The sequence below is a fragment of the Xyrauchen texanus genome, chromosome 31 (assembly GCF_025860055.1).
Source record: "Xyrauchen texanus isolate HMW12.3.18 chromosome 31, RBS_HiC_50CHRs, whole genome shotgun sequence".
NCBI lineage: Eukaryota > Metazoa > Chordata > Actinopteri > Cypriniformes > Catostomidae > Xyrauchen > Xyrauchen texanus.
The window spans coordinates 23,797,578-23,811,539 of record NC_068306.1 but is presented as its reverse complement, the minus strand read 5'-3'; the positions used below and the strand labels follow the sequence as shown (position 1 = coordinate 23,811,539).

Genomic DNA, 13,962 nt, shown 5'->3' with positions numbered 1-13,962 from the left:
CACATGAGGCCCCTCCAGTGGTGGCTGAAAGCCAAGGTGTTTTCCCCAAGGGGAATCCATTTCAGTATAATCAGAGTAACGCGCAGATGCCTTCGTTCTCTGCTAATGTGGAAGAAACCTTGGTTCCTGTCCCTAGGGCCAGTGTTGGGAGCGTCATGTCGCCGGAAAACCGTTTCGACAGACGCCTCCCTCACTGGCTGGAGCGCGGTCATGGACGGCCGCTTTTGCCAGGGGTCTGTGGCAGGACCATCATCATTCTTGGCACATAAACTGTCTAGAGATGTTGGCTGTGTTCAGGGCTCTGAGGAGCTTCCTTCCAGACATCAAAGGTTACCATGTCCTAGTACGTTCGGACAATACATCAGTGGTAGCTTATCTGAACCGACAAGGAGGACTCAGATCAGCCCTCTGTGCAGACTGGCGCATCAGATAATTCTTTGGTCCCAAGGGAAAATACTGTCTATCAGAGCATGTATATTCCGGGGTTCAGAATCAGGGAGCAGACATCCTGTCGAGGCAGGGGCTGAGGCCCGGGGAATGGAGACTTCATCCAGAGGTGGTGAAGTTGATATGGGACAAATTTGGACCATCAGAAGTGGATCTATTCGCGTCTCGAGAGCGTCCCACTGTCCACTTTGGTTCTCCCTCTCACATCCAGCCCCACTGGGGTTGGACGCCATGGTACAGGCTTGGCCGAGGCTTCGCCTGTACGCATTTCCCCGATCGCTCTGCTCCCGGGAGTCCTGGAAAGGGTCCGCCAAGAGGGCATCAGTCTACTTCTGGTTGCCCCCATGTGGCCGGCCCGAGTATGGTTCTCAGACATAATTTCACTCCTGATAGCTCAGCCATGGCAGATTCCTCTGAGGAGGGATCTGTTGTCTCAGGCGGGGGCACAGTCTTCCACCCTCGTCCAGAGCTGTGGAAACTGTGGGTCTGGCCCCTGAGGGGGTTCAGTACCTAAATGCTGGTCTATCAGCGGGGGTGGTTGAAACCATACTTGGCTCTAGGGCTCCGTCTACTAGGAGATTATATGGCCTCAAGTGGAATGTGTTCTCCACTTGGTGTAGAGAACATGAATTAGATCCAGTTAACTGCCCGGTGGCTTCAGTTCTGGAGTTTCTTCAAGATCGTTTCTCTGCGGGTCTCTCCCTTCCACACTTAAGGTGTACGTGGCTACCATTTCGGCGTTCCATGCACCACTGAGTGATGGGCCTCTGGGGAGGCACCAGCTGGTCATTCGTTTTCTCCATGGTACATGGAGGATGAGACCGACAACCAGGTCCAGGGTTCCTGCCTGGGACCTGGCGGTGGTTCTCGAAGGGTGATCCCTGGCCCCCTTCGAACCCCTTCAGTCGGCTTCGCCCAAGGACCTGACGTTCAAGATGGCTTTTCTCTTAGCTATTACCTCTCTAAAGAGGGTGGGTGATCTTCAAGCCCTGGCAGTGACGCCAGCTTGCTTGGAGTTTGCCCCTGGCGGAGTTAAAGCCATTTTACACCCGAGACCTGGCTATGTGCCTAAGGTGCCGTCTAACACGGCACGGTCTACGGTCCTGCAGGCTTTTTATCCTCCACCTCATGTGTCGGCAGAAGAAGAGAGGCTCCATTTGCTCTGCCCTGTCAGATATTTGAGTGTTTAACCTCGAGAGGTCCTCTTCTTGGAGGAGGTCGGACCAACTGTTAGTGTGTTTTGGGTCACCTAAGAAGGGGCTCCCTGCCTCGAAACAAACCATTAGTAATTGGATTGTTCAGGCTATTATCTCGGCCTACAAGGTGCGTAATTTGCCTTCACCTTTGGCCGTGAGGGCTCATTCAACTAGAGGCATGGCGTCCTCTAGGGCTCTCTTATCGGGAGTACCCCTCCAGGAGATCTGTGAGGCAGCCGGTTGGGCTACCCCGCACACTTTCATCAGGTTTTACAGTCTGCACCTCCCTAGTACGCCTGGCGCACGTGTGCTCTCGTCCTAGCTGAGTGCCTGAGTTCAGTTTCACCCTAGGGCAGGCCTTTTTTTCGGTGCGTGGCCTAGTGGGCATTCGTTCCCCAAAGAGTCGTTTTCAACGACGCAGTGCGAGTTCCCTCGGAAGGGAACGTCTCGGGTTATGACTATAACCCTTGTTCCCTGAGAAGGAACGAGACACTGCGTCGTCCTGCCACGCCCCTCAAGGCCTGAGAGCGGCTTGCTTCATCGCTAGGCTAATGTGTATGTGTACCGGCGTCACTTTTATGCATCCGGTTATGCCGTCACATGTTACGTCATGACGCAACACCAATCAAGATTGGAATAGTTTCATTCATAATTCAGAGGCGCACGCTAAGGAGCGTTCCCCAAAGAGTCGTTTTCAACGACGCAGTGTCTCGTTCCCTTCTCAGGGAACAAGGGTTATAGTCATAACCCGAGACGTTTTCCTCAAAGACTTCTGTGCAGCTTTGCTGTGTCAGTTCTAAGTTTTGCACACAGTACAGTTATATACAGCTAATCGAAAAGATGTTCTTTAATGCCGCCTTCAGTCTTGGTAATGAATACTGATAGGAACGCTCAACTTTATTGTACTTAAGTAATGATTATTCAGGATTCAGTGGAGTGGAGTGTTGCGCTGGGATTTGAGGCAAAGTGAGAACATTTATACTTCCATTTACATTTATTCATTTGTCTTTGAGATGTGGTCTGTGAAACTGAATTGGTTATCGATGGTTACCCCTAGATTTCTGACCACTTTGGAAGGCGTTACTATAGTTGAACCCAGCTGCACAGTGATGTTGTGTTCAAGAGCAGGGTTGGCTGGAAAGACGAGGAGCTAAGTCTTCACTGGGTTAAGTTGAAGGTGGTGTTCCTTCATCCAGGCCGAGATGTATGCTAAACAGGCTGAGATTCAAGCAGTCACCGTGGTGTCGTTGGGCTCGAAAGACAAGTAGAGCTGTGTGTCATTGGCATAGCAATGGTAAGAGAAACCATGTACCCTGAGGTATCCCAATAAGTAGCTGATGTGACTTGGACACCTCCAGGCTACCTTGAAGGACCTACCCGAGAGATAGGAATTAAACCTGTTTAGCACATTTCCTGTGGTGCCCAGAGTAGAGAGGGTGGAGAGAAGGATCTGATGGTTGACTGTGACAAAGTCTACAGAAAGGTCCAGTAGAATCAGTACGGGTTATCGGGATCCAGTTCTTACCTGTCTTAGTGACTCAGTGACAGACAGCAGGGCAGTCTTGGTGCAGTGTCCACTTTTGAAGCCTGACTTATTGTCAACCAGAAGCTTGTTCTGCAAACGATAGGCAGAGATCTGATTGAACACTACCCCTTTAAGTGTTTTTGCCATGGATGGAATGAGAGAGACTGGTCTGCAGTTTTCTACTTGTGTGGGGTTAAGTGCAGTTTTTTTAAGCAGCAGGGTTACTCAAGACTGCTTAAATGTAGTGGGGAAAATGCTTATAAGTAGATATCTGTTAATTATGTGTGTGAGTGCAAGTAGGATGGACGGAGAGATGACTTGGAGAAGTTGGAAAGGAATGGGGTCAAGGGAACAGGTGGTGGGGTGGTTGGAGAGGAGGAGTTTAGAGACCTCAATGTCAGTCAGAGAGAGAAGTGTGTTGAATGTTCTAAATAAGCTGCGAGTGTCAGTGGTGCTGTTGATCTTGTCCTGGTAATTGGAAGTTTTTGCAGATTTAACGTTATCTGAAAAAGATGCACGCAGAGACTGATACTTACCCATATCTGCTGGATCTTTAGATTTCCGCCATCCCCTCTCAGCCACCCTGAGGTTAGTCTGATGTTCACAAAGAACATTAGATTGATTCAGTAACAGCGCACACTGACTTCCACCGTCATTTTCAGCTGGTGTTTAATTCCTTTTTTGCCCTAAATCTCAGACCAGCAATTATCTTTAAGGAAGGAACAAAAGCGAGAATGAGAGAGGGACATAGGGACATAGCTGTTAGCATGCATGCTCAGCTTTTGCGAGCCCATGGGTCACATGCCATAAGTGAGGCTTTCAAAAGATTTTATGAGGTCAGATGTAGGGTCAAGAGCATGCACCCTTGATGATAATTACATTCAGTTCAAATGAACCATGAAACAAAGCTTATGTGGCTGCATGTGCCCCCTTCCCCTATGATCTGCATTTTGGCATTCTCTGATATTTGCTTTATTGAATTCAACTGCTCATGAAATCAAAGTCAGTCAAACTGTAAAAGTACACATCATGAAGCCTGTTGCCCTAATAGGTAAATCAAGTGAATTAAAAATATCACATTTGTAGCTTATTACTAAGCTTAAAGACCTGAATGGTTTCATTAAGCTTATACTCACCAGTAAATAATACACAATGAAGCAATCATCATAACAATGAATCCTATTAAAGTAAAATTGTTCCTTAGAGATAGATTAGATAGATGTACCGAATTGATCCCTGAAATGTTGTTTTCCCAAAAATTCTATTCTATTCTATTCTATTGTAATGATATGATTGAGTTCTGCTTGAGTTAAATGTTACATTGTCGGTTTCACTTCACATTGTGTGCTGCTGTCGAGACAGCAACAGTCTAGCAATGCTGTCAGCTTCAAAACGCTTACCTTTTCTATGTTGAGGCTACTGTCAACCAAACTTTCTATTTCTGATTCAGGTGATGGACAGGTGGATTTTGATGAATTTATGACAATACTGGGACCCAAACTCCTTTCTTCTGAAACCAGAGAGGGCTTCCTAGGCAGCACTATAGACAGCATATTCTGGCAGGTACGAAAAACACATTTCTCTTTTCGTATTTCTATATCTCTGCTCTTTTCTTTTCATCCCCTTTTTAGGTGTATATTTATATTCTGGGTACAGAGATTAGATAACGGGGCACACTCTGCCCTCCCCACCTGCTTCCTCTGTTCTGTGACCAGAGGTGGGTAGAGTAATCAAAAAATGACTCAAGTAGAAGTAAAAGTACTAACATAAATAATTACTTGTGTAAGAGTAAAAAAATATCTAATTAAAAGAGTACTCAAGAAGTGAGTAACATGTTACTTTCACAAATGACATAATGGACGTTAATTAAATTTACTTTCAGTGAATATGTTTTTTTCCTCTATATTTTGTAAGAGAATGGTGACTGAGACTGTAAGTCTGTAAGTAACATCTTTTGTGTTACACAGAATACAGAAGGTCACACGTGTTTGCAACAACATGAGGGTTGGGAAATGATGACAGAATATTAAATTATGGCTGATCTATCACTTTAAAGGGACAGTCCACCAAAAAATGAAAATTCTCTCATCATTTACTCACCCTCATGAAATCCCAGATGTGCTTTCTTCTGCAGAACTCAAATTAAGATTTTTAGAAGAATATTTCAGCTCTGTAGGTCAGTACAATGCAAGTGAACTGGTGCCAAAATTGTAATGCTCCAGAAAGCACATAAAGGCAGCATTAAAGTAATCAATAAGACTTAATTAGTTAAATCTGTATCTTCAGAAGTGATATGATAGGTGTAGGTGAGAAAAATGGATGATGTGACAGCAGCCATATTGCACCAGTATGCTCACCACACACCAGCTATTGGCGGAGAGGAGAGAGTGGAGAGATTATTATGAAGCCAAGTTTGATGAGGGCACTATGCACCAGAAATTATTCCCAGAATGTATTGGAGTTTAAAGATACTAAAGTATAACAAATAAATACAAAAATGTACATTAGATAAAATGAGTTTACTCTTTATAATAACATATATATTATTTGCCATACAATTGCCTCATGCCCGCACATCTCTCACATGCGCCCCACGCACAGAAATGCGGTCTGTTCACACTCCAGTTGTCAATCACGCAAACAGCAGACCAAAACGTATTTACACTTAATTTGGATGTTTACTTGGATTTATACAGTTAATCAGCCTGAAGTAGTTTCCATAGTTGCCAGTGCGAGGGCACGGGGTAAATGCGTAAATACTGCTCATGACATGCGGGACAAAGCATATATTGCTGCACTGATTTGAAAATGTACACTTAAAAAGTTATGTTATAAGAGGCCAGTTACAGAGTCACCTTGAAAATGACCATCACATTACACAGTTATGCCCGCATTAGAGCCACAACGTACCGCAGCATGCTACCTTAAATTGGAGCTGCAATTTTAATCTTGAAATATCCACTTGTCTTGGTGTTAAATGAAGGCATTGCATGACAAAACTATTATTTTTTCACTGTGTGGAACGAAGAAAGTGTTTCATTTTGTTTGAAGAGCAGGATGCTGCAACAGTGATAGACTCAGTTTGAGTTACAGTCTGTGACAGCACGCGCAGCTGTGAACATCCGCTGTCCCATTCAATAATCTCTCAATAAAATACACAAAATTAAACACAGTAATGTAACAACAGGTATGCCGCCCACTGTAACGAAGTAAAAGTACATTTTATAGCTTTGTACACATTTGAACAAGGATTTGAAATCTATCTCTCTCTATCTCTGCTTCTAAAAAAATAAGAATTCAAAGTCAAATAATAGCTGACTATAAAGGAATCAATGGAAAGGAGGAGGCGAGAACCGGCTTTTCAATATAAATAATAGTTTAATGATAAACTTAAAAGACAACATAAACACACATGACGGACATGTCCGTAAATGATCTCTCTCTCCCGCACGATCCCCTGCAGTCGACCTTTATTCCTCACGGAGGCATAATTAGCCTAATACGGGACCGGGTGTGTAGGATCACGACCCGGCCCCGCCCTCCGTCCTGCCACACTAACTTCTTGACTTTGAGGAAGCAATGAGTGTTGCTGAGTGTGTGCGTGCATGTGTGCGTGTTTGTGTGTGTGTGTGTGTGTGTGTGTGTGTGTGTGAGTAACAACAAGGTCGCAGACACTTGTTGTCTTGAAGGTGATTTAAATGCTCATCTGAACACAACTTTAGTGGAACACAGTGACTCATAACAGCAACAGTAATCCATGTAAAATCATCACACCAGCATACCAATCACCCCTGCTGTCTCTGATTTTATTATGAGACCCATACATATTTAATATTGGCACAATAACATAACCTCCTGAGTAATATTGCGTTGTATTAAAGGGTCAAAATTAACTCTGACCACATGATATTGATTAAATGCCTAATGTTATCAGAAGAGCTACTGCCTCAAATAAACTCCACTTAATCTGTTTGTATAAGAGATGGCATAACTTTACTTCATCGTTAGCCAGAATTTTAAGACAAAATATTAACGTCAAGCTGGATCAGGGAAATTGGATGGTAACTCTTACACTTGCTTGGATCTTTGTCCTTCTTAAGAATCAGACTGATCCAGGCTTGTATCGTGGTTGGCGGAAGCTTTCCATTCTTTAATGATTCCGTATAAACTTCTAACAAAAGTGGAGCCAGTTCTGTAGCATAAGATCTAAACAATTCAGCAGCAAAACCGTCTGACCCCAGAGGTAGGTAAGGCCTTAATTGCCTCGTCAAGCTCCTCTAAGTTTATCTCATTATCAAGAGAATGTTTTTGCTCAGTCGTCAGTTTAGGGAGTTCTAATGGTTCCACTAAGTTTCTAAAATCTTCATCAATAGACGGAGATGTGGAACTATAAAGATCAAGATACAATTCTTTAAAAGCACTATAAATATCAATGGCTGAGTTAAAAAATTCACCACCAGCAGATTTCACTGAGGGAATAGTAGAAAAGGTTCTCTCTGCTTAATATATCTAGCCAAAAGCTTCCCTGCTTTGTCCCCCGACTCAAAATATGACTGTTTGCCCTGAATAACCAAAACTCCACCTTCTGTGACAAAATAGTATTACATCTGTATTTTAAGCAGCTTATTTAGAATACTACACAAAACATACTCCAGCCAATAGGATGCACAAGAACAAAGAATAGGCAGATTCATCCACAAACTGTCCAAAAACCTCAAATCACAAACACAAAAAAACAGCACAAAAAGAAACAAAGAAGGTGCTCAGCCATGGAAGACTCAGGGGGCAGAGCATGGGGGTGGTAGCATTATGTTGTGGAGTGCTTTGCTTCAGGAGGGACTGGTGCACTTCACAAAATAGATGACATCATGAGGAAGGAAAATTATGTGGATATATTGAAGCAACATCTCAAGACATCAGCCAGGAAGTTAAAGCTCAGTCGCAAATAGGACTTCCAAATGGACAATGACCTCAAGTATACCTCCAAAGTTGTGGCAAAATGGCTTAAGGACAACAAAGTCAAGGTATTGGAGTGGCCATCACAAAGCCTTGACCTCAGTCCGATAAAACATTTGTGGGCAGAACTGAAAAAGCGTGTGCGAGCAAGGAGGCTTACAAACCTGACACCGTTACACCAGTTCTGTCTGGAGGAATTGGCCGAAATTCCAGCAAATTATTGTGAGAAGCTTGTGGAAGTCTTCCCAAAATGTTTGACCCAAGTTAAACAATTTAAAGGCAATGTTACCAAATACTAACAAAGTGTATGTAAACTTCTGACCCACTGAGAATGTGATGAAAAAAATAAAAGCTAAAATATACATTTAACAATGCAAGACAAAAGACAGGGAGAACACGAGGGCGAGGGCTGTCTCTCCAGAAAATGAGAGGGGTCTGAAGGCCAGGGAGGTGGTACTAGGAAGTTAGCGGGGTCTGTAGACCTGGCACGTGGCTCCAGGAAGGGAGTGAGATCTGGCAGTTTGTGTGGCGACACCAGAAAGGGGGCAGGGTCCGGTGGCCAGGGAGGAGGCCTGGTCTGTGGAACAGGGCCCAACAAGGCAGAGGGGCATGTTGGAATCTCAGCAGGTTGGGCCACTGGCGTCTTAGGAGGTGGAGCCACAGGAGGAAGAGACTCAGGGACAGAGACTAAGTAGCCACAGGAGTCTCAGGGATTGGAATCACAGGAGGTGGAGCTGGAGGAGGCAGAGCCACAGGAGGCTAAGTAGGATGAGTGGGCAGATCCAGTGGAGGTGAGGGCGGAGCCTCTGTAGGCTCAGGGAATTAAGTCTCTGGAGGAGCGTGCAGAGCCACAGAAGACTTGGGGGGTAGGGGCTGAGCCACGGAAGACTCAGGGATGGCAGAGCCACGGAATACTCTGGGGACAGACCCACAGAAGACTTGGGGGGCAGAGCCACGGACGACACGGGGGGCATAGTCAGTGCAGTTGAAATGGACTGGAACCAGAACACCCCCTCAAAAGGTATTGATTTATAAACCTGTGTTGCAGATTTGATTCATAAATCAGTCACAAGTGTTTTGTTGTGATCTGTAGTTAGTACAAAGAAATAGTGTGTGTGTGTGTGTGTGTGTGTGTGTGTGTGTGTGTGTGTGTGTGTGTGTGTGTGTGTGTGTGTGTGTGTGTGTGTGTGTGTGTGTGTGCGTGAGCGTGTATTAATCACTTTGTGGGGACCAAATGTCCCCATAAGGATAGTAAAACCCGAAATGTTTGACCTTGTGGGGACATTTTGTCGGTCCCCATGAGGAAAACAGCTTATAAATCATAATAAATTATGTTTTTTGAAAATGTAAAAATGCAGAAAGTTTTCTGTGAAGGTTAGGTTTAGGGGTAGGGTTAGGTTTAGGGGATAGAATATAAAGTTTGTACAGTATAAAAACCATTATGTCTATGGAAAGTCCCCATAAAACATGGAAACAGAACATGCGTCTGTGAGTGTGTGTGTGTGTGTGTGTGTGTGTGTGTGTGTGTGTGTGTGTGTGTGTGTGTTTGTGGTGTGCTTATTGGGGTGTCATCTCTGTTTGAATTTGCATGTTGACTAGGATGTTTTTTTATCCCTGGAACCTTGAAGCCCTTGTGAAATATGAAAGACTGTGCACTTAATAGTGGGGGTATTTTAAAATATTCAAGTAAACAAGATTGTCAATGGGGACATCTGAGTGGAGCAGAGAGCTACAGGCTATCATTTTGGGAACACATAGGCATAAACAAGCTTGTTTTCCCCACCCTCAACACAAACCTGTGTGTGTGTGTGTGTGTGTGTGTGTGTGTGTGTGTGTGTGTGTGTGTGTGTGTGTGTGTGTGTGTGTGTGTAGTAGTAGTAGTAGTGTTGCTGCTAGCAGACCCATTTTTACCCATTAGTGGAAATTATTTGAGACAAACAAGTCAGCATAAACCAGTAACACCAAAGATTAACAGCACATTCTTGCTGTTTGTAATGTCTAATACATCTGTATATTCTCAGGCCTTACTTTTGTTTAAAATCTTCTTTACTGGAGACTTAAATTTGCCAAGTAGTTAAAAAACATAAACAAACGGAAGGGGCCATTCACACAGGAAGCGCCCTTGCATCAATGTTTTTTTTTTTTATTGTTGGTCTAGGTACTCATGCGTCAGTTGGAGTTCTTTGTATTGTGTCCCGCTGTTTGCTTGTTTTTTAGTGTTCAGGACTATGAACGTTGCAAGAAGGTGTGTCAGGTTACTAGAAGGCCAGGTTTTAGAGGAATATTTTGGGTTCAATACAAGTGAAGCTCAATTTGTTGCATACTGTTGATTACCAAAAAAATTTATTTTGACTCATTAAAAAATAAAAATAATTTTTTTTTTAAAACCACAGTTACAGTAAGGCACTTACAATAAAAGTGAATGCAACTCAGTTAAGCGGTGAATCAGCCAGCCCTGTCCTACATGTCCAGTCCAAATGAATGACACTAGCATCTCTCTTTGCCACCATCTTCTTGTATGGTTCATGAAATATGGTGTGCCTGAACGATTGTATTCTGATCAGGTTCCAAAATTTTGAATGCTGCATGATTGCCGAGCTGTGTAAAATGTATGGTATAAAGAGTACCCGTACCACACCTTATCAGACTCAGTGTAACACTCAGTGTGAACGCTTCATCAGAACGCTCCATGATCTGTTATGTAGACTTCTAAAGGTCAAAAACCTGTACCAGCACCAAGAAGAACTAAAAGAGCTAATGCTGGCATGCACTCAAACCCATTTAATGAACCAAAATCAGCATGCAATGCTGTTTCACTGAGTCCTGAAGTCTTCTCTCAGGTGTTAACAAGCCTGGGTAGTGTGTTCTTTTGAGAAGCTGTTAAAGAAGTGAAAAATATGTATTAAGTCATCGGGGACAATTACTTTTAGCAGGGGAGAATGTAGCCAAGTGGGAAAATGTAATAGAATTTCACACTGGTCAAAAATTTTATGTGGCCCCTTTATGAGTTTTGCAACGCCTGCTGTGTTATTCACATGTGTGCTGATGAGAACGTGAGAGCATACATTGGGCAAGGGAGCTTCCAGTTTTGCTCATCAGTTGATAATTATTTGGGATGCATATGGATTGCATGTGTGGAGTTTTATCACATTTTGGCACACATGTGATGAATGGCCTCTACCATATTTCATTATACCGTATTTCTTTCTACTGATTTTTCATTTTACTTTTTTATACAGCCCCATCGACCGCTGTTTTGTTTTTGTTTTTTTGTTTTTAAAGCAGCCGTCAGAATAAAACCCCAAAAATATATTTTGTATCCTGTGTTGTTCCTTTATAGCATGATATAGCATGGCTACACTAATTTCATTTTTTTTCCTGATTCACCTTCTGGAGAGGAAATCATTTGTAGAAAAAATGCTGTATGAAGTGCATCATATCTTGAACAAGATGAATGATAATTGAATCAATCAAACTCACTTAGAATGCTGACAATTCTTGTTAACTTTGTCACATTGCTGGACATTCCCACATTGTCTCACCAACTCGTATTGAAAATCACTGACTTCCAGACGTATCTGCAAATCGCTGTTCGTGTGAATGTACCTTTTAGCCGTAGATCACCCAAAAATTAACATTTTTACGTCATTTACTCAACCCCATTTTTTCCCAAACCCATATGACTTTCTTCCATAAAACAAAAAGGAAATGTTAACTTCTGTCAAAATTCACTTTTATTAGGCTACATCTTTTTCCATGCACTGAAAATGAATGGTGACTGTCATTCTACCTAACCTCATTAGTATTCCACAGAAGAAAGAAAGGCATCCGAGTTTAAAACTACAGTAACAGTACCATACCTGCTGGTCAGTAATTATTCAGTTGATTGCCTTCCCTCCTCTAGGACACTCTGGCTAATGGAGAGCAGAAAAAAGTAGGACATATACTTTTCCTCTTTCACACTGAGTCTCATTAACATGACAAGATAACAATCAGGCCCAAGAGCAGATGGGTCATAAACATCATATTCGGTTTTGTTTGTATGAGTGTTTTTGGCTTGATAGTGCTGCTTATGGGATACGTGGTGTGTGTGTGTGTGTGTGTGTGTGTGTGTGTGTGTGTGTGTGTGTGTGTGTGTGTGTGCGCAGGATGTGCTGTGACCATAGGAATCTGAGAAATGAAATTTAAAGCAATATTTAGCCAGGTCATGGTGCAAGTAGTTGATCTACCACAGCCGCTAGCAGAATAACTAGAGGTGATATTGGTCCAGGATTTGTGGAGCTGAATGAAAATGAGACCATGCAGAGTAATGGATGGCAGATAAACCCCAGGCCCTCCTGTTACAATCGCCCTGCTCCCAGATGCAACATATACGCCCGAATACCATCTGTTCAATTCACACTTCCCAAAGTGACAGTTGCAGAACTGGCAGCTGAATTACAGACTGTTAGTGCTTTGGAAATTATTTGACAGACAACCTGTGTGTGTGTGTGTGTGTGTGTGTGTGTGTGTGTGAGTGTGTGTGTGTGTGTGTGTGTGTTTGTAGTTCAAGGCTATAGATCAAGTTATAGTAGGGGTATAATATTATATAATATAATATAATATTCTTCAAATAATTTTTCAGTGCTTTTTTGGCGCACACAACTTAGATATTTGAGTCTCTGATAAGACACTACAGATGGTTCCCCCTGATGGCTTGAAGGAGTGATATAGTATCGATTGGCACACTGTGAGAAATATTATGAATCATCTTGTCCTGATTAGAGATCTGCTAGAAAAAACATATTTGATCAGCGGTTAAGGCTCTGGGTTACCGACCAAATGGTCAGGGGTTCAAGGCCCAGCACTGCCAAGATACAACTGTTGGGCCCTTGAGCAAGGCCCTTGATCCTGTCTGCTCCAGGGGCGCTGTTTCATGGCTGACCCAGCTTAGTTGGGATTTGCGAAAACAACTGCATTTCATTGGCTCTGTACCTGTGATGTTAGTAGGAGGAGGTAGACGATGAGTGTGGATCTAAATGCGGGTTTTATTTAACAAGGTGAAAACTAGACAGACAGGAACAAAGGAAACATCCACGATTGGAGAACTGAAACAAAAACACGAAAACATTCAAAGGGAAAACATTCTGGAGTCCAAGGAGGCACAGAGGGCAGGCAGGCAGTGCAAGAAGGCCACAAGACAGGGACTGGGTCAGGTGGCCTGGGAGGCGGCCACAGGACAGGAACAGGTTCAGGAGGCCTGGGAGCCGGACGCAGGGTAGAGTCTGGGCCTGGAGGTCTGGGAGTCGGCCACAGTTCCACAGCCATGGGGAACTCCGAGGGGGAGCCGTGGTAGGCGGAGCCCTGGAGGTTTCTGGTGGCAGAGCCATGGAGGGCGTAGCCGTGGAAGATTCAGGTGGGAGAGCCATGGGTGGCTTAGGAGGAGGAACCGTAGAAAGCTCTGGAGATGGCACCGTGGTAGGCGGAGCCGTGGTTGGCGTAGCCGTGGAAGGCTCAGGAGGCGGAGCCATGGTTGGCGGAGCCGTGGAAGGCTCAGGAGGCGGAGCTGAGGGAGGCTCAGGGGGCGGAGCCGTGGAAGGCGGAGCCGAGGGAGGCCCAGGAGGCGGAGCCGAGGGAGGATCAGGAGGTGGAGCTGAGGGAGGCTCTGGAGGCGGAGCCGTGGAAAGCTCTGGGATTGAAGCCGTGGAAGGCTCCATGGGCGGAGCCGAGGAAGGCTCGAGAGGTGGAGCCGGAGAGGCTACAGGCGCTGGCTCTTTGACGTTCGGGGCTGCAGGCACTGGCTCGTTGACGTTCGGGGCTGCAGGCACTGGCTTGTTGACAGTCAGGGTTGCAGGCACT

The 13,962-nt window shown here is 44.3% G+C and overlaps 1 protein-coding gene across 1 annotated transcript in view; it reads left to right on the top strand.

The window, feature by feature from the left end:
* The window catches only part of LOC127625395 (calcium-binding protein 8-like), a 49,132-nt gene that overhangs the window by 22,762 nt on the left and 12,408 nt on the right, over window positions 1-13,962 (top strand). The window contains exon 4 of the mRNA XM_052100672.1: window positions 4,619-4,731. Coding sequence (XP_051956632.1) covers window positions 4,619-4,731 — 113 coding nt within the window. The remainder of the gene's footprint in view (window positions 1-4,618; window positions 4,732-13,962) is intronic.